This window comes from Ictalurus punctatus, chromosome 2 (assembly GCF_001660625.3).
Source record: "Ictalurus punctatus breed USDA103 chromosome 2, Coco_2.0, whole genome shotgun sequence".
Lineage (NCBI taxonomy): Eukaryota > Metazoa > Chordata > Actinopteri > Siluriformes > Ictaluridae > Ictalurus > Ictalurus punctatus.
In genome coordinates, this window is record NC_030417.2 from 7,157,463 (window position 1) to 7,179,369 (window position 21,907).

General features: G+C 39.0%; 1 protein-coding gene across 1 annotated transcript in view; it reads left to right on the top strand.

Moving 5' to 3' along the window:
- fig4a (FIG4 phosphoinositide 5-phosphatase a) overlaps positions 1-21,907 on the top strand; it is a 58,838-nt gene that overhangs the window by 26,105 nt on the left and 10,826 nt on the right. The window contains exons 15-21 of the mRNA XM_017460162.3: positions 1,479-1,627; positions 2,786-2,952; positions 8,934-9,072; positions 10,997-11,055; positions 11,741-11,888; positions 11,974-12,057; positions 15,190-15,385. Of these exons, the coding sequence (XP_017315651.2) occupies positions 1,479-1,627; positions 2,786-2,952; positions 8,934-9,072; positions 10,997-11,055; positions 11,741-11,888; positions 11,974-12,057; positions 15,190-15,385 (942 nt within the window). The remainder of the gene's footprint in view (positions 1-1,478; positions 1,628-2,785; positions 2,953-8,933; positions 9,073-10,996; positions 11,056-11,740; positions 11,889-11,973; positions 12,058-15,189; positions 15,386-21,907) is intronic.

Sequence of the window (21,907 nt, forward strand, 5' to 3'; positions counted from 1 at the left end):
AACAATTGCAAACACATCACAGGTTTTTTAAAAATGCTTAAAAAAAATGTTTGTTAAATATAGATTTGCAACAATTAATGGCACCCCTATGAATTCATATGAGAAAACTATATTTGAAATATATCGCCATTGATATTTTCCTTTTTTAAAAAAAAATATATATACATATTATTTTACCCATTGTCATTCATAACAATGGGTAAGACCAAGGAATATAGCTGTGATGTGCAGCAAAAGGTTGTTGAGCTTCACAAAATGGGAAGTGGCTATAAGAAAATAGCAAAAGCATTGAACCATTTCCACCATCAGGGTAATAATTAAGAAGTTCCAGTCAACTGGAAATGTTATGAATTGACCTGGAATTGGATGGGTGTCTATACTGTCTCAACACACTGTGAAGAGGATGGTTCGAGTGACCAAAAAATCTCCAAGGATCACAGCTGGAGAATTGTAGAAGTTAGTTGCGACTTGTTATCAGAAAGTCTCCTAAACTACAATCCGAAGTCACCTACAGCACCACAAGCAGTTTGGAAGGGTTTAAAAAAAAATCCTCTACTCTCATCCAAAAACAAACTCAAGCGTCTTCAGTTTGCCAGACACTACTGGAACTTCAAATGGGATCGGGTTCTGTGGTCAGATGAAACCAAAATAGAGCTTTTTGGCAATAATCACCAGAGGTGGTTTTGGTGCACACAGAGAGGTAGCCATATGGAAAAGTACCTCATGACCACAGTTAAATATGGAGGTGGATCTTTAATGTTTTGGGTCTGGTTTTCTGCCAGAGGACCTGGACATTTTGTTAGGATACATGGCATCATGGACTCTATCAAATATCAACAGATATTAAATGAAAACCTGACTGCCTCTGCCAGAAAGCTTCAAATGAGCCATGGTTGGATCTTCCAGCAGGACAATGATCCAAAACATACATCAAAATCAACACAAAAATGGTTTACTGACCACAAAATCAAGGTCCTGCCATGGCCATCCCAATCCACTGACTTGAAACCCATAGAAAACCTGTGAGGTGAACTGAAGAGGAGAGTCCACCAGCGTGAACCTCGAAATGTGAAGTATCTGGAGAGATTCTGTATGGAGGAATGGTCTCAGATCCCTTGCCATGTATTCTCCAACCTCATCAGGCGTTATAGGAGAAGACTCAGAGCTGTTATCTTGGCAAAGGGAGGTAGCACAACATATTGACTAAAAGGATGCCAATAACTGTTTCACTCCTATATTTAACAAAGTTTTTTTTTTTTGATAAACCTGTGTTTGATATCCATGAGAGCAGATTATTTTTTGTGAATTTTTTAAACAAAAGATCATAAGGTTAAACAATAAGAACTATTTTTCACAACCTTTTTTGCTCATACTTTCCGAGGGTGCCAATATTGGTGGAGGGCACTGTATTTTAGCTAAAATGTTTGCACAGTGTATGTTTATTCAGTTCCTTATAAAGAAAAGTAATGTCTTTGCAGACTGGAGTTTTGAGGACTAATTGTGTGGACTGCTTGGATCGCACTAACACCGCCCAGTTCATGGTGGGAAAATGTGCTCTGGCCTATCAGCTCTATGCCCTCGGGTTGATTGACAAACTAAAGCTACAGTTTGACACTGACTGCGTCAGGTAAAATCTTAGGCCAGGTCTTTTTTTTTTCCCAATTTAGATATATTCATTAGCGACTTGTGACCATAAAGTAGTGGCGCACTAATGAAAAGGTTGTTCCAAGCATGAGATGTTAAATTGACACTCATTTAACAAATTTGTTTTTTTGAACTATTTTAATGATTATATTCAAAGGAAAAGTTATAGTGCATGTTAAACCGTGGAAATAGGGTGTTACTTTATATACATCAGTGGTCAACAACCCTGTTCCTTCCTGCAGGTTTCATCTCTAACCAAAATCTAACACACCTGTTTTAGTTGATCAAGAGCTTCTTAAGGCCATGATTAGATGGTCAGGTGGGCATGATTATGGTCTGTAGGAAGGTACTGTAGATCTAGAGGTACAGGGTTGGTGGCCTCTGTTATACATATTTGTACATGTAATATCAGTGGGACAAACATGGCATCCCATATACATTGTACAGACAATTTATGACATGTTGAGGTGCAGTTGATGACAATCTATAAAAGGTTTGTTGAGTATATGTAGAGTATCCAAATTTCTTATATTTCCACAAGCAAGTCTATGGCAGCCCACACAACGCTTTGTATGCTGTTTATGAAATTTGACACAGTCTTAACTTAACTTATCTGTCAAGTGCCACCAATAGGGAAAATTTGGACGTGCGTTTGTACTCTTCAACACAACGTTGTAGAAACATGATTCCTCTTATTCTTTGGGTAATGCCAAGTGTAACATATGTCACAATGTTAACTTTCACCATATTGGATTTTTAAACATTTTGAATTTTTTCTTCTAAACTACTTTCTTGAATGTTTGTTATGTGAGATGGTACATAGCACACAAATAAATTTGAAGGCAAAAACGATAAACAGTTAACAGCTTGACCCATTGCCATCAAATTTTGTATGTTTTCTTTGGGGAAAGTGCTGAAGTCCCAATGGTTTCTTGTCTTCCTCCATAGCTAAGGGGTTTGGCCAAAAGTGCTTTGCCCCTTAATCGCTGCTTGCGGCCACAATATAGTATAGGTTCAGGAATCAAAGTAATGAAAATAAAGGACATAAATGGCATAATTAATAATAGTTTTGGGGAATGAGGTGAAGTGTCTGAGTGTATATGGTAGGCTGAGATAAATTTAGTTTGAATTTGGTGAACAGGTTGTTTGAGGAGCTGTATGAAGATCATGGGGACACGCTGTCGCTGCAATACGGTGGCTCACAGCTAGTCCACAGAGTCAAGACCTACCGCAAGATTGCTCCATGGACACAACACTCCAAAGACATCATGCAGACGTTGTCTCGTTACTACAGCAATGCTTTCTCAGGTACCACAAGAAAATACTTGCACAATTCTACAATTCATGTATTAAAGCCTTGTCACTGAGCTAATGGATGATTTAGAAGCCATGTTGTACATAATGTTCAGTCCATAAGCATATATAGATGCTTCTCTTTGTCAAGCAATCACTGGTTATTATTAAAAAGGTATATATTATTATATATTATTAAACCAGTGGAGTGTTATTGTTTTACATGTAGCATGAGCAATCAGCTGATTGCTGTGGACTTACATTTTTCACTCTCATTACTTATTCATACAGAATATATTATTCATCCAGGCTACTTTGCAATATATGAGCTAATAAAATTAGGCATGAAAGCAGTGATACAGTTTTCCCCCTTTAAAAAATAATAATAAAAGGAATCTGTTGTTATGATAAGAGAGGTTTCTGACAGATACTAAATATGCTATGCTTGGAAGAATTACCATACTGCTGGCACACTGAACTATCTGATATTAACCAACACTGCCTGGAAGCGCAGTCCCTGTCCACCATCTCACATGCTCTTGACAAGTGGGCATTATACAATCGATTTTTAAAAATGATTATAATAAAATAATAATGTTATTTTTTTTATTATTTTTTTTTTTATTGCTGTTTAGTGTGCATTACTTCACATCCAGAGTTTTCACAATTGTAGCTGCCAGCAAACAGTTCAGCACAGCTTATATTATTACACCCTCCTCTACTCTCCTTAAACATGAAATGATCGAAATGCTGGTTTTCCTAGGTGTTTTTTTTTTTTTTTTTTGGTCTTTTGCGATGAAATTGTTTATTACATTTTTTTTTAATCGAGAGCAGTGAAAAATCAATATTTCCCAAGTCTAATACACACAAAACAGATGAAATATGTGTTACATAAATGTCTTACAAAAGTTTTACATCAGTAAGGGAAGTGTTACAAAGAGTTCATTATTACCTAAAATCATTAGTCAGGACCTTTTTATAAACATTATTATGAATAAAACTGAATTTTGAGTCACAGCATTAGACAGTTCTAATTGTCCCCGCTTTATTGAACCTACTCAATTGTTGGTGGGTAATATTCTGCCTAATCTGACTGGCCCTCTTAAATATGGCCTCTTGTGATTATTGTGCGCCATTCTTGTTTCCCATGGAAACAAACCCATGTCTGTTCTCCATGGTTACAGAGCTCTTTGGAACTCCTTAAACCCCCATATTAAAATACAGCTTTGCCCTTCAGCCCAATCAAGAAAGTAATAAGAGTTCTCACCAAGCAACAATTTGTCATGTCAGTCTTCCGGTTTGTCTATGGAGACACGGTAGTTTAATGCAGATCTCATTTCCTCAGGTTTATACCTCATTTTGTAAGCACAAAATGCCACAGCATATGGCATCAAGTAATAATATAATAAGTAATAATGGTTTTAGTGCGTTTCAGCTCCTTTTTTTCTGGGAATCATTGATTATTTGCAGCTCCAACCCCAGACGTAAGCTGCAAAGCAGATAGCACCATGTGGTCTGACATGTACGACGGTAGCGGAAGAAAGGGAAAGATGGCTGTATGACAGAGATATTTATTGCAAATATTGCATCATACATCGTACATTATTTCGCTACTTCTGGCTATTTTGCAGACCATGCTAATTTCAAAAAGACCATGCTAATTTTGAAAAATTGTAAAAAGGGCTTTGGATATAAAATCTGCACAGTCATAAAATAATTCCCCCTCTTATGTAATTAGAGGATAGAAGAAAATAAGATAACTGAGATGAGTCAGTTTCATGGTTAAGTTTTTATGAAAATGAGACCGGTTAAAATGAAACATTAGGAGAATTGTCCTCGGAGAGCAGCAAATAATTGTTTATTATTATTTCAAATAGTGTTAGTGTGATTTTTTTTTCTCCAAGTCTATTCATAAACTAGAAATTAGCATCGTTTCAGAGAAATAATATTCACAACTATTTGCTCTCGCAATTCAAATGGCCGTTATTTAAATTAAATACGTAATGATGGCAACAGACAGCTAGAAATATGTTCATGTCTTGCTGTGAGCCAATGTGGCAGCCCACATCAGGTAAACAGGTTTTGAACCCAACAAAAACAGCAACAAAAAAACAATAGTAAACCTAATATATTGTACGTGTCTAACCACCCAGACTACCTTGTCTGTCTTCTGTCATTGTAACCGGAGCATCTTCACCTACTTTCTTCTCATTACTTTTTTTTTCCAAATGTGTGATTGGCTGCTAATTCTCCCCATTTTCCCTTCATACGCAACCTTACTTGCTTTTCTCTTCTCCTAAAGAGTGTGGAGTATGGCATCCCTATTTTTACCACTGAGTCACCTTATTCAGGCAGAATTATTTTATGACTGTGCAGAGTTCATATCCAAAGTCCTTTTGAAATCGAAATTAGCATGGTCTGCAAAATAGCCAGAAGTAGCGAAATAATGTATGACGTATGTTGCAATATTTGCAATAAATATCTCTGTCATACAGCCATCTTTCCCTTTCTTCCACTACCGTCGTACATGTCAGACCACATGTACAACATGTGGTGCTATCTGCTTTGCAGCTTACATCTGTGGTTGGAACTGCAAATAACCCAACCTCCAAAGCTAGCAATAGCCTTCTTTCATTTGATATCTGATCTGCTTTAGTGAGTGTATGTCATACACATTTTTCTGAGCATTTCTCTACTGAAGCGCTGTAGAACATCATGGTCCCTGCTGCCTTTGAGTTGGCTTTCCCATTATCCCCATGAGGCTGAGTATTTCCTCAATGATATCTCCTTTGAGTATTGTTCATTTCCCATCATATAGCTGATCAGTGAGCATGTGACTACATGTTGAATGCATGCTCGAGTGATTTAACCCTTGTCATACCAGATACTGGAGTTTCCCTTCAAGTAATGAGTTACTGAGGGGTTAACCAAACCATGCTGCATGACTCCAAGACTCGCAGATGTGCAGCCAGTTTCTGAATACCCTGGAAGCTGAAGACTGGCACAACAGAACATATAACTTTGGTCTCAGCAAAGTATATGAATGGCTTTAGCTTATAGTTGCCACTGACAGGCTGAAAACTAGTCATGGCAACTACTTTTAAACTAGTGGTGAGATCAGATGTGGAATCAGATGCTAATACAACCCACAGCACCAAATTCCTGTTTCCGTGTTCCAATGCCCACAAAGGTAACACCTCACCTTGCACATGCAGTAGGCAGGGAGAGTCTTGTCCTCATGCCCCTAGCAGTGCCCTAGAGTGCCCCTGGTCCATCTCATGGGCCGGACCCAAAATAATTCGCTCCATCACTACCATTAAAGATCCCTGCAGAATATTCCCATGACAGGCATCTTTACAGTTGGAAACGTCACCTACTGAGCAATTACTACATCCTGGCCCCACTGATGCCAGACCCCAACAAAGCTGTTGTGTTCTAGCTTGAGACATGATTAAAGGTAGACCAAGTCAAACAAGGCGTCTACTAACATAATTTTGTGTTCAGAAGATTATAGATTTGAGTGAGTGAACAGGTTCCTAAAGACACTCTCTTTCTGTATGCTTTGGTCATTCAACCATAGGTCTGGTTCACACTGGTGGATCAGCATAATGTTTCATGTCACTATTGCCCGGACACACTGATCCTTTTTAAGGTTTAATCACATTCTATACTTCAGCCTCTCTTTGGCATAACAGCAGTATTTCAAGAAGCTGCATTCACTTAGACTGATAGCCACCCTTTCACCCCAACAGTTGACAGACAGAGGTTGTACTCCTGCACATGCTGTGCTAGTATTTGCTGGAACTTCATACCTTTCAGAAGTGGGTTATCAGGTGGACGCCAAGAATCTCAAGCCTCTGGCATAAAATCAGAACACATCAACCAGCTGGAATTGAGGGCAGTCCCTCTTGCCACCAATGTTCTTTCAGACAGCAGTTACGCCAACCATCAGGGCACTGTGAACCCAAGCATCTCTCCACACCTTGCATGGAATGTCCTCAGGTGGGCCTATCTATGGCCAGCCTTACAGAGGACAACTTATCATGGGAAAGAACATGCTGGTCCACAACTGGCCTCACCATCCACTATACTAATATCTAGTGTTGCTAAAATATAAAATGTTTTTCATGCTTGTTCAATGAACCATAAACAATTATTGCACATGTACCTGTGGAACAGTCCTTAAGACACGAACAGTTTACAGGCGGTAGGCAATTAAGGTCACAGTTACAATAACTTAGGGCACTATAGAGACCTTTCTACTGACTCTGAAAAACACCAGAAGAAAGATGCCTAGGGTTCCTGCTCACCTGCGTGAACATGCCATAGGCCCGCTGCAGGGAGGCATTTGGACTGCAGATGTGGCCAGAGCAATAAACTGCAATGTCTGTAATGTAAGACGCCAAAGACAGTGCTACAGGGAGACAGGAAGGACAGCTGATCGTCCTTGCAGTGGAAAATTACATGTAACCGTGTGTGTCCCCAGACGTGATTGTGAACTTCAAATGCCTTGGTGGAAGAGTGGAGTAACATCTCACAGCAAGAACTGACAAATCTGGTGCAGTCCATGAGGATGAGATGTACTGTAGTACTTAAAGCAGCTGCTGGCCACCAGATACTAACTGTTACTTTTAATATTGACACCCCAACCCCCCCCCCCCCCCCCCCCCCCTTGTTCAGGGACTCATTATTCCATTTCTGTTCATCAAATGTCTGTGAAACTTGTTCAGTTTATGTCTCAGTTGTTGAATGTTTTTATGTTAATACAAATATTTACACACGTTAAGAAATTTGCTGGAAATAAAAGCAGTTGAACGTGAGAGGACGATTCTTTTTTTGCTGAGTATATTTTCCCTACTGATTCTTCCACATTGTGCAGAATTCAGAAATTGAGATGGCCAGCAAGACCTTAGTTCCACTACTACATGCTAGCAACTTTCTGCTTGATCAGATCTGCTGTACAAAATGTATGGAGAGATTTGGCAACCCAAAGGCTACATCCAGTCCATTTTCCAATTCCCAAAATAGTACCTTTCTACTTCTCAGGTACTGCTAGACATTGAGAAGTCCCCATACACGCTAAAGGTCTTTCTTTCTTTCATCCTTTCGTCCTTTCACGTTTTGTCAGAATGCTAAACATGAAGGATAGAATGAGTTACGGGTTCATGAAGTGCTTCAGGTCCAAAATAGATCTTTGCTATTAAGTTAATAGCACTGTGCTAAATACAAGACATCTGTGCTTGAGGGCTTTGACTGTTAGGACGATGTTTGTCTTGTTCAGTCTGAATGTATTCAGGTGGAATATAAATGGATCTTACTAAATGAGCAGCACAGATCGAGTGTATGCAGTTCACCGTATGTCATTTTAATGAGCTTGTATACAACGCCATCTTCAGAAAATTTGTCGTCCTTTTTTCACAGTCATGAGCAATGATAGATGACTGTTGCGTTGTGAGGTTGTGCAGCCTACTCAGTCAGACTGCTTTGCACCTTGCACGTTTTATCCCCCCAGCATGTGATATATCATGTATGGACAGAAACACATGTCTGTTCACTTGCGTCAGTACATATCCATCTGACCAGCGCTGGTGCTTGAGACAATGTGCACGTTCATGACTATGGCTGTGCATGTGCACACGTGTTCATGTATTTAGCATTGATTATTATCTCAACTTTATTGAATATACAAGATGCTGGAGTTGCCTTGAGGGATTAGAGCTATAAAGAGAGGGAGATACGTGAAACAAGGAAATTATTTGCTGTCATGCACCCTAATTACAGCCTGAAGCAGTTAGCACTGCATGGGGCTGTACAGAGAAATGACAGGGATAGAAAGCATGAGAAATGTCCACAATGATGGACTGTCTTCCACATCCATTGGTGCACTATTATTAAAGCCTTAATCTTATATTATATTATAGCTTTATTATCATCATGTCTCTGTTTTTCTCTCCATCCCTCCACCTCTTATACACACTATTCCTTCTGTCTCCAAGATGCCGACAGACAGGACTCCATAAACCTCTTTCTCCAGGTGTACCAGCCTTCAGAGTCCAAACCGCACTTGTGGGAACTGCCTACCGACTTTTACCTCCACCAGAGCAACACCATGGCTCTGCCCCAAGAGAGACGCAGGTGTGTGTGTGTTAATGTTATACATGTTTAAGCAAGTGTATGCAGTCAGTTCTAAAAATATTGGCACCCTTCTTGGAGTTGTTCTCTTAAATAGTGCAGTTTTGGGACTGAGGGATTTTCATTTGTTTCATTACTTGACCCTATGCAGGTTAACAACAGTTCGTCTCGATTGTTTAAAAGCATATATTTTTGTTTGTGCATTTGTGGACTGTACTATACGTAAGCGTTTTATTCATAGAAGAGACATTTTATTATAGATGCCCCTCTGAGAAATAACACTTGATGACAGAACTGATAATTGATGGATCAGGTTCTGTCACATGTTTTATTTATGTTTATTTATTTGTTTGTTTGTTTGTTTGTTTATTAATTTTAACAGGCTATACTGTCAAAAAGTGGTGTGATGGGGTGACCTTGCGAGGTGTGGGCCAGGGCTAAAACCCTGCTAGGGCCCTGCATCGACTTAATGTAGCCCTGCTTAAGGGACAGATTTTTAAGTTGTCTTTCTGTTTGTTGAAGTTGTGTGTAAATCTTTCTTTGTAGGACTTATTTTGTAAAATCAAATTTCGGCCTATTTTCAAGATGGTGCCAATAATTCCAGCGGATGAAGTGGTGTAAAAAGTCTCCCACTATCGTACGACAGCTACCAGCTGAGGAGGCTGAAGGCTAACATGTACTTCCTCTGAAACACATAAAACAGGGTGGCGTAATGCACCATGTGGAAAACGCTATCTGCCGGCTTCTACGTACATGAGCTTACTGATTGTTCATGATTGCCTAGTGTCGCTATGAATGGCAAGAGCGCGAGTATGCTCAGAGAGCACGGCCATGAATGGCTGTGGTGCCATCAGGATTCAAACTCGCAGTCTATCGATAATAGGGTGGATGTTTTTCTGTTTTTGCTGATTCTGTAATTTTTTTTATACAGGGAGAATATTTTTTTTAACCCCCCCCCCGTGTTTTTTCCGCCATTTTTTGGGAGGGCTCGTTAGTGCACAGTAGTAGAGAGGTAGTACAATTTTAGGCCTTAACATACTGACCCACTTTTATTTCTCCAAGCTTAAGCTGTGCTTGAATGTGTAGTCCATTTTTATTTAAGAGTGTGCTTGGCGTAGCCTTAGTGGTGCACAGAAAATCTTATTGATTAAGCCTCATATATATACAATTATATAGGTCAGCTTTTACTAAGAAAAAAAAGGGAATGGGAGGAATGTAACCTATTTCTCATGTAACATGTTGTGTGCTGACATGATTACTGCAAATTCAGGTAAATTTAATAAAAGCCTTTTTTTGTTCAGTAACAGCAGGGCCAGAGTGAAGGGTGGTGACAAATGAAAGGACAAACTGATGGCTGTGTTATGCTGTAGGATGCGTTTTTCTGGCACGGTTTGGATCCACCTGTCCGCTTAGATGAAAGGGTCACTGCAAATCAGTACAAAGTTTTTCTGACTGATGAAACCGTTCTCCCATGGTGGGTGTGTTCTCTTCCAGAATGACCCTGCCCCCATCCACAGGGCATGTTGGCTCACTGAATGAGTGTTTGATGAGTATAAAAATGATGCAAGTCCTGTGCTATGACCTTCACAGTCACCAGATCTGAACTCAATAGAACATCTGTTTGACATTTTGGAGCGATGGAGTGTTAAAACAGTGATCTCTTGCACTACCATGAAAACACAACCACCGAGTGAATATCTTTTGGAAGAATGGTGTTCATTGCTCCAGGACACTTCCACAAATTGTATTGAAGCTGTTCTGGTGGCTCATGGTGGCTTTACTAAACATTTTACTGGGACACATTGTTGGCTTTTCTGTGGGGACCGTGTTATAATATTAAAATTATTCCCTGAAATGATCCAGGCTGTGAATTACTCACATGCAAATTAGGAAAATCTTTTATTGTGTCTTTGTTTCATTCACACAGTTATACTTACTGGTGGGCAGACGGTGTATTGTCCTACCTTCCTGTACCTTATGATGAAGGTATTTTACTTCTTCCTTTTTTAAATATATATATATGTATATATATATATGTGTATATATATATATATATATATATATATATATATATATATATATATATATATATATATATATACTTTATGTAGTTAAAAAGTTAGTGTTAATCGCATAATTTATAGTAGCTGCCCATCTGACGCATGTAATGGTAAAATAAAAATGTTAAACTACTGAACATCTCTATATGCGCTATATATCTTATGTTAGACTTAATAATAACAATAATGACAGTAATAATGATGATGTATACTAGAAAAACAAGGAATCAGACTTACTGACAAAGAATGGGAGTAGTAAATGGGGGGGGGGGGATGGGGGGCTAATGTTATAGGTCCAATAACAACAATTTAACCAATTGATTTCATTTATAAATGCATGAAATAACACTATGACTGATTTAAATGCTCTATGATGTTAAGCTCTTTTGCAAATTTGTTAACCCATTACAAGAAAGAATTTGTGAACCTGTTGGATTCATCTGTATTTCTGCTCTAATTGCTTATACAGTAAAACACGGTGCAAACTTCACCCAAGTTATAATATCACAGTTCTGTTTTCTGGGTTTCATTTGTGTGTTTAATAATGTTTTTTTTTTTTTTTCAGAAAAATATAGTGTATTGTAATTTTCTTCTGTGAAACATTTGTTCAGTCCCCTGTGAGAAGAACAGGAAGAAGGTGGTGGTGAAACGAGTGAATCGGTACGATGAGAGCACAGACATGTACACAGAGTTCTTCAAGCCTTATGAACTCACCTCTTTTGATGATACATTCTGTATTGCCATGACCAATTCGGCAAGGTCAGTTCAGTTAACGGAACCTTTATTTCCTTTATACTGTTTGTTCTGTGAAAATGGCAACCAATTTTTTTTTGTTTTGTTTTAGGGAGTTTATGCCAAAGAGTGTTGGCCTGGATCCTAGCCCTTTCACTGTGCGTAAACCAGAAGAGACCGGCAAATCAGTGCTGGGGTGAGCATGTACTTTACTTCTAAAAAGTGATGCATCAACGAAAGATGGTGAGGAAAAAATCAGTATTAAAATAAAATGCAGACATTAATTGGTTCTGTGTGCCTTGGGCTCTAGAATATATACCAACTAATTAAGATGGCAGAGTTGGAGGAAGGATTTCGATTAATACGCCATCCTTAAAATAGTGATGGAAAGTTTATAAAACCAGCCTTGGATTAAAAGAAACACAAGGTTTGAGCAAGGTTTGAAAATTACATTTAAACCTCTTTGGAGTCATACCAAAATGCTATAATTCTCAAATATGATCCTGAAATCAGATTCAGTTCAGAATCAGTGTTAACGTTAAAGACCAAACTTACACCAAGCTTAGACCGAGAATACTAGAAATCATCTTTTGCCCTGGGGGAACAGGGGCTTAGTGGTTAGCACATTTGCTTCACACCTCCAGGGTTGGGGGTTCAGTTCGCACCTCTGCCCTGTGTGCGTGGAATTTGAATGTTTTCCCGTGCTTCAGAGGTTTCTTCTGTGTTCTCCGGTTTCCTCCACCAGTCCAAAGTTGTAGGCTGAAGTTCTCATCTCTAAATTGTCCGTAGTGCAGGAGTGTGTGTGTGATTTTGCCCAGTGATGGGTTGGCATCTTGTCCCCCGCCTTGTGCCCCGAGTCCCCTGGGATAAGCTCCAGGTTCCCCACCACCCTGTGTAGGATAAGTGGCACAGAAAATGGATGGATGGGTAGATATTTTTTTTTATTTCTTCATCTGTGTATCTGTTTCATCCAAGAAATCAACAGTACCCTTCAAGTCACACAACTTCCTCCAGTGCTGATTTGGTTCATGTAAAAAAAAAAAAAAGGTTTGGAAATGTGCCATGCTTGTTCATCAAACTTTACATCAAGCTTTAATTTGGAGCAACCACACTTGCTCACATGAGAATAAGAACTGTCCGCTCCTACGTGACCCATGAGATTACAGACCTGCCAACCATTACTCTTTCTGTGTTGGAGCTCAGCATGTACCTTCGGAGTGCGCTGGTACAACGACGAATTTGAACTCTCTGATGTTAACCGACACTCCCTGGAAGCGCCGCCTCCTGACCTCTATTTCACTTTAACTACGTTTTCTTACTTGAAACATGCACTGACGCCTTCGCATTCCGTCAAGGCAAATGGAGAAAGTTTTGAGTTCATTAATGTGAAATACAATCTAAGCCTGTAGTTCACTTAGTTAATTTTAGACAAATATATACTGTATTAATTTAATTAGTCCTTTTAACAATCGACATTGTCAAGGAAAGCTTCCTGAGATGACATGGGGAAGTAAACTTTTTGATCCAGACAAAAAACAGTGACAATTGTTGTTACTTTTTCACAAATATATGCTCTAGGCACTTCTTCGGCTTTTGAAACAGAAAAAACGATCTAAACAAGATGTTCAAGCAGTGTATTTTATAGGGCGTATATAAGTGGCTTTATGGTAACCACCAAGTGCTTGTAGTGTTTTTGTTTAAAATGTAGACGCTAGATAGGTTTACCTACACAACGCACAACAACGCTCGCTAGCTAGTAACTGAGAGTTGCTTACAACTGAGTATCTTATTTTTGGGATTGGAGCAGAGCGTTTATCCCGTAATATTCCTTATAGTTGAATATAAATTTACTTGTGGTATGATCAGTTGATCAATCAGTTGCTGAAAACATTGGGGAAGTGGTGGCTCAACGCTTAAGGCGGTTATGGCACCGCCAAGCTGCCATCGTTGGGCCCTTGAGCTAGCCTCTCTTCTCCATGGGACACCGTATCATGGCTGACCTTATGCTCTGACCCCAGCTTCCCAACAAGCTGGGATATGAGAACAAAGAATTTCATTGTGCTATAATGTATATGTGACAAAATAAAGGCTGCTTCTTACATTTACCGCATTTGGCCTTATCCAGAGTGACTTAGATTTTATCTCATTGATACAACTGAGCAGTTGAGAGTTAAGGGACTTGCTCAAGGGCCCAACAGTGGCAACTTGGCAGTGCTGGGATTTGAACTCACAACCTTCCTATCAGTAGACCAACATCTAAACCACTGAGCTACCACTGCTTCTTGATTGATTAAATAAAGTATCCATGCATCTAATTTGCGAGTTTGCAGTTGGCTGTATCATTGCTTTTTAGATATGAAGCATCACAGACTTTGAAATTAAAATTCAAAGTGATTTGTAACTTCAGAGTACATTGCTACGCTGTTATCACTTCCTCTGTGTTTTTCAAGAGTTAATGAGTAATATAGCTCCAAATACATTTGAGTGTAAGCAATACAATTTTAAACAGGAAGGTAAATATTCCCTCGTCGCTTTAGTGTACTGTACGTCTTCAATAATCTGTGATCTGAGGAAGTGCACATGTACTTAAACAGCTTATATAAACAGTTTGTGACAAAAACAAATGATAGTTAGTGTCTTTATGATAAATTGATTGAATTGATAATATCCTGGCATAAATGAACAGTACGTGCGAGATCAGATTATTGCGTGGATCAGACTATTACCTGTGTTTTATATTTGAGTCATTTGATACACATGTTAACAGTGCCGTTTGAAGACAGAAAAAAGCCCAATCATCTTGACTTGACATGAACACTTACTGGTTTTGTTTTGATCGTCTCTTAACACCTGTTGGTGTCATTTATTATCCACTTACTGTGTCACACAAATACATACACACAAAACACAGTCAGTACCAGGAAACCAAGGAAAAAATACTACATACACACACACACACACACACACACACACACACACACACACACACACACACACAAAAACATACACAGGAGGTGCTCTACTCATGTTTTGAAGTGTGTGAATATTTAACCTGGCTTGTTTTTCATGTCTGAAACAGTAGCACATGGTCTCTTCTCATTGTCAACTCTAGGATCACTGACTCACGCACTAAGTGGGACAGCATGTCAGATTATCTTACACTAACACTAATAATCAAATATTCATTTGTTAAATTAATGACCGTAATATACAAATTCGAGTACTTTTGAGAGCAGATTAGTTATGCATGCATCATTGAGCATTTTTTTTTAATTAGTCTTTCAACACTGAATGCCATTCAACATGGTACTTTTCTTCCCCTCCATAGTAATAAATCTACTAAGGAGGAGGCTGTGCTGCAGCGTAAGACGGCAGCTAGCGCTCCTCCTCCACCCAGCGAAGAGCAGATCTCCAGCAGCTCTGAGGATGACTCTGAGGAAGATCGCGAGGACGAGGCCACTGCTTCTCAGCGCTACACGCCAATCAAGCTCGCCGAATCCAGAGACAACGTCCACGCTCAAGAGGTAACGTTCAACTTCCCGTTGTTCGCCAGTTACTCTATATGAACGAGTGTCACTCGGTGAGCAACTACACACCTCCTCCTCGGAGAGTGTCAGTGAACCAGCCTTAATTTCTCTCTAAGCTTCGTCTCTGTTTCCATGGAAGCCGTTTCACTTACACCTCCTGCATTCCCTCTGTATTATCACTCTCTATCCATCTCTCACTCTCTGTGGTGTTTTTATGCACTGAATTTCTAAACTTAATTGCAGATTTAAATGTCTGAGTAAATAAATGCCATATCTAGTAGTCTATCTCTCTCTCTCTCTCAATTCTACTAAACACTGATATTCAGCTTACAACCCCCAACTTGCCTTTCCTAACCTCCTGAGAATGGTATTATGTATTTGTACTACATACACTCACTGGCCACTTTAATAGGAACACTTATACGTCTTTTCACTCATACAATTATCCAATCAGAGAGAGGAAATAGGTCAGAGCTGACCGGAAAGGGTCCTTTAAACTGAAATAAACACTCCCAACAACCGTGTTGAGCAGAACAGCATCTCATAATGCACAACATGTGAAGCCTGGACCACATCAGGTTCCATTCCTGTCAGCCAAGAGCTGGAGCCTGAGGGTACAGTGGGCACAGAATCACCAAATCTGAGGTGAAGGTGAAGGTTTTGCTTTTCAGTGTGGCACATTTTCCACATGTCAGTAGCAGCGGCATATTATCTTCTCTATAGACATTGTCACAAAGCAAATTTAGAACTCCGGACGAAGATGTAAGTGCTCTCCGCTGAAGCTAAATTGCAGTTCTTGGGGAAAACACTTCACTTCGTTAACACTCCATTAGACATAGTAGAGCCTTGGTTGAACGCTTGAATTAACACACGTTAGTGGTTGAACGAATGGATGACAGCATAAATTGTTTGACTTACTGTACAATGTTACCATCGTGCAAAGAGACCAGCAGACATGCCTTCTCTTTCTGCCTGTGTTTCTCTTTTTCACTTTCTCTCTGCGAGTGCACATCCCACACGGGTGACTCAAGCTTTTTTGTCATGTTGCCATAACAACAAGGTTGTCTGGCTGTATATTTGTTTTCATGGAAGGACAGAGAAGAAAGAACAAGGATTTCTTATACATCATATACTGATTAATTGTTTTCTGTTTCTGTACCTCTCATCTTGTGTTCCTCTTGGTGTTGTGCTGTGTTAAATTCTTTTTTATGGTTATTACTCGTTACAAAAATCTTAGTTTGGCTGATTTGTAGATCAGTTTGTGTTCTCTATCTTTTTCCCACCAACACACCAGCTTTAGAGTGCACCCAGTGTGTGGGCACGTGTCTGGGTTTTTTTTTCGTCAGCTTTCCAGCATGTGAGTGTTCGGTTGGATTCTCAATCTCAGGGCTTTGTTCTTACAGCTCACAGACTAGGAATTGATGACACACTCGTTAGAGTCTCCACAGTGTACCTGAACCCACTCAACCTCCCTCTCCGCCTTTCATTACGACACATTTATATCAAGTACAATTACTGCACCTGATACAGCTCATCTGCAAGACTTCGTTCACAAAATGCCACATGTACATGATTTACTGGAACGGGATTGAGGGAGTGCAGTGCCAGGCATGCTCTCAGACTCATAAACCACTCAGTGTTTTGTTTCAGTGGATAATCGCCTCTCAATACTGTAGATTTATACCTAAGAACTGCTGCTGAAATCATAAAGACTGTCGTGTGCTCATTAAAGTTTCCATAAAATGTAGAGTTATGTTTCAGTTTGAGTGTAAACGTTTGCAAAATAAATAACGCTGCAATCCATTGTACTGAGAACTCGCAAAAATACATCTGACACGGAAAAGTGCAGTGGAATAGTCAGCCAGAACTTAGGCAACGTCTACTCGTTTACACAGTAGTAAACAGAATTCTCTTTGCGTGATTTTCTACTTGATTAAACTTAATTTAACTTGATGTGTAGCTTTCCTTTATATGTAACTTAGTTTTAACAGCTCCGTGAGTTTAGATTCCGCTGATTACCATACAATTTTACATTTCTCTACACTAATCTCACAGACATCATTCATGTAGATCTTATTAATATGTTTTTCAAATTCAGAGACTATGCATGCAAATATGAACTTGCTCTGGACAGCCACGGTTTTTCTGAGCCAAAGCACTTTTCAGAACGCTTTTAGATTGGAACTCTGGAATATCAACATGAAATTTTTTGAGTCCGGGTACAACTGATTGCAGCATAAATTCATGAAATATTTATTTTAGCCAGTATGATACAGTGGGGGAAATGGGTATTGGAGGCGTCAACATATTTTTCAGTAATGTTTCCAATGAGGCTATTCACATGAAATTTTCACCAGACTTTGGTATTAACTCAAGAAACCCACGCATAGAAAGAAATCCAAACATTAAAGTCCATAAATGAACTTGTGTGTAATAAAGAGGAATGACACAGGAAAAAAGTATTGGACTGAAATGTATTTAATACTTAGTGGAGAAGGCTTTGTTTTTAATGACAGCTTCAAGACGCTTCCTGTATGAAGAAATTAATGGTCGAAGTATTCAAGTGTGATTTTTGGCCCATTCTTCTAAACATATTGTCTTTAAATCTTGTTCAATTGGATTCGAGTCAGGTGATTGACAGGGCCATTCTAACGCCTTGATTTTTTCTTTGAAACCAACTGAGAATTTCCTTTGCTGTATGTTTTGGATCGTTGTCCTGCTGGAAGCTCCACCCACATCTCTTCTTCATCATCCTGGTGGATGGCAGCAGGTTCTTATCAAGAATCTCTCAGTAAAGGGCTCCATTCATCGTTCCTTCAATTATATGAAGTCTCCCAGTACCATGCGATGAAAAACAGCCCCACACCATGATGCTTCCACCTCCAAACTTCACTGTTGGTATAGTGTGATTCGGGTGATGTGTAGTGCCATTTCTTCTCCAAACATGGTGTATAGTATGAAATTTTACTCTTGCTTGACCAGACTACACTCTCCCAGTATTTTCTAGGCTTGTCTAAATGAGTTGTAGCAAACTTTAAACGAGCTTCGACGTGCCTTTTCTTTAGTAATGGAGTCTTGACGGGTGAGCGTGAGCAGTGGAGTGCATTGCCTATTGTTTTCTCTGTGACGATGGTACCTGCTGCCTCCAAGTGTTTCTGGAGCTCTTTCCGAGTGGTCCTTGGCTCTTGGGCTACTCTTCTGACTATTCTTCTGACTCCCTGGTCAGAAATCATGCGAGGCGCTCCTGTGCGTGGCCGGTTGATGATGGAGTGATGTTGCTTCCACTTGCGGATAATGGCCCCAATGGTGCTTACTGGAGGATTCAGAAGTTTTGAAATACATCTGTATCTGATTCCATCAATATGTTTTGTAAACAGTTCTGTTAAGTTTTAGAGCTTTGTTTTGATTTGCTCAAATAATACCAATTGTGTATGTTAAGGTATTAATGTTGAAAAAAAACCATCAAAATGGTATCAGTTCAAAAGTTTGCATGTCCCTTTCTGGCTGTAATGTACAGTAATTATTGTCTAGGAACTATACCTCTAACCTCTTTGCATATTTTCTGAGCAGCTTTGGACCCTTTTAGTTGTAGTATTCACCCATAATTTTTTATTTATTTATTTATTTTTATACATCTGCAATAACTGACAGTTATTGGCTGGCAGGAAAAGTTGGATAAAAAAGTTGATGAAAAGATTTATTTGTTGTAAATTTGCTTATTCTCACATAGAAAAATCTGGTTTTTAAAGTAGATTTTGAAGAAAATCTCATCTGTATGTCTATCTGTCTGCCTGTCTGTCTATTTATTCATTTATTCCTTCTATCTATTCATCCATCCATCCATCTATCCATCCATCCATCCATCATCCCAACCATCCATCCATCCATTGTCCCATCCATCCATCCATTGTCCCATCCATCCATTGTCCCATCCATCCATCCATTGTCCCATCCATCCATTGTCCCATCCGTCCATCATCCCATCCATCATCCCATCCATCATCCCATCCATCATCCCATCCATCATCCCATCCATCCATCCATCCATCCATCCATCCATCCATCCATCCATCCATCAAGCCATCTACCCCTAGAAGCTCTTATGAACAAAATACATATAATTGGTGCATTTCACCATTTAAATTTGTACTTTTTTAAGTTACCTGAGTGTTTAAAAACTCTTAAGCAGTCATTCATGCCTTTCTGTTTCACTCGGGTATAAATATGTAATTAATTTGTTCATTCATTAGCATGTGGAGGATTACAGAACACAGAAATGACATGCATGATGAGAGTCATAAATCAGTCAAAAATGCCCCTATCCACAGTTAACGTAATAGTTATAAAGTCTAAAACAACTGGAGCGGTAATAAACCTGCGTGGGCAAGGACACAAATATATTTCACCCAATACACAGTAAGGACACAAAGACATTTTTTCCATTGCTTTTTTAACCCATATTAACCATGTGGGCCAAATGTTCTGGAGCTGGCTGCATCTATCAGACTTCATACACTGTCTTGTTCAAATCAGTTCTGAAGTCCGAGAATTTTCTTGAAGAAACGGTTGTCTGTTTAAGCTTTTGACTGCAGCTGGGCTGATCCAAATGTTTTTAATTTTTTGACTAATAACTTGCATTACTTGCATAACTTTTCTTTCAACGTAATTTTATTTTATTTATTATCTTTTAAAATCTTTGTAAACCTTCGACTTTATACCACTTCTATGCAACACTTGAATGAAAGCCTCTGATTTCACATAGAGCTCCATATCCAGATCACATTCTACTAATGACTGAAATAACACGGCATCCTATTCTTTTTTTGTGCATCTGCTGAGTGTGCTGAAGAGAAGGCTTCCACACACTTGATACTAGTTCGTCCTAGGAGGTGCATCTTGTGTGTGTACAGGACTGGGACATATTAAAATATCAAAGACTTATGATGTATCAGCTGATCCTCAGGCTCTCTGAGCTGACGCAGAGAGCAAATTCAGTAAAAGCATCAGCTGCCATCTGCCTCTAAAAGAGGCCATTTTATTATTATTTTTTTTTCTCTCACTTTGAGGCGTTTCCATGGCTAAGGGTAGTGTGTGGCACAGTCACTGTTGCCCAGGTGACTTGGCGGTTCTCAAAGACACAGTGACTTGTTTGGCATTACTTACATCCACACAGACTCACAATGCCTTTTCTATGTTGTAGTTTTGTTTCTGCAACTAAATGAGACACACAAACTAACCTATTTTTTACCGCACACGTTTTTGTCTCGTGAAATGAAACACCTTGATGCAAAAATTAATTTCCCGTGCCGTGTATGTGTGCATGATGAATCATTTACAGTGTGTAGAATCGACTTCAAAGCCTCGGGGTGTGTTTGGGGAATCTTAGTTTTTCGATGCTTGGAATCAGTTAATCGACTCTTTTAAGGATCGACTTCAACTGAAAGCAGGATGGTGACTTGATGACTTAACACGCAAGATATATTGAAAATGAAAGTGAAGCATTTATTAATACTACTGGATATTTTTTTTTTAATTTAAAAACCCAGCAAACAGTTGATTGAATATTTAAATTCGCTAACTCGCTGGCCAACACTGCAAAGCTTCGTGACATGCGTGAGAAAATGTTCATTCATTTAAGACCATGTTCATTCAGTTGCAGCACATTTTTAGCCAATGTTTTCCAATAGTTTCTTTGACAGATGAATACATATGGCCATAACAGTGTGACATGTCTAGAAACCCAGATAAAGTAGGACAACTCGGTGCATAGTGGATAATGAGCATGGTTGAACCAGGGATGTGTTTTCTCATATTTCAACAAAATAAATATTATAAATTTAAATAATACACGCATAAAAACACATGTTGTATATTGAGAACAACAGTGTAGTGTAGCGTAAAAAGTTTGTACTGTTTTTTCTGTAAAGTACTCCAACATTTCCAATTGAATTTCCCTCAAATGCCAACGCCTGCGTTATCCATTTTGTCAGTTAGTTGTTTTAAGCCAATTCAGTTATCAGTTCGTACAGGACTTCACAGAGTTTTTTGTGATTGTTGTGGCCAAAAACGTTTGATTTTTCTTTGGCTTATTTCAAAATCTGCAATGCAACTTGTGAAGTTTTTTGGGCTATATTTTTTCTGGAAATCTACTTGAAGTGGCGAAATTGTTTTGCACGAAATTGTTTTGCACGCTCTTTTCGCAGTGATGTTTGTAAGTAAATGAGACCTTGTTCGACACACGTGAATTGAAAAGGGCTTTGGCTGAACGCGAGTTGTGATTGTCACGTGACGCGTCTTGGCCTAAATCTGCAGAAAATCTGCGGTAATTTTGAAAGGTTGCGAGCTCCTCCGAATATTGCGGCGTTTGCTTGATTTTGCATTAATTTCTGAGTTCTGAAAACTTTATTTCATTCACTGCTATGTATTGATGAAACAAACATTTTTTTTCAGTTAATGTGTTATGTATAATGAGAGAGAAAAAAATCTAGACGTCTAGCTTGTTCTTTTTTTTTTAATCTA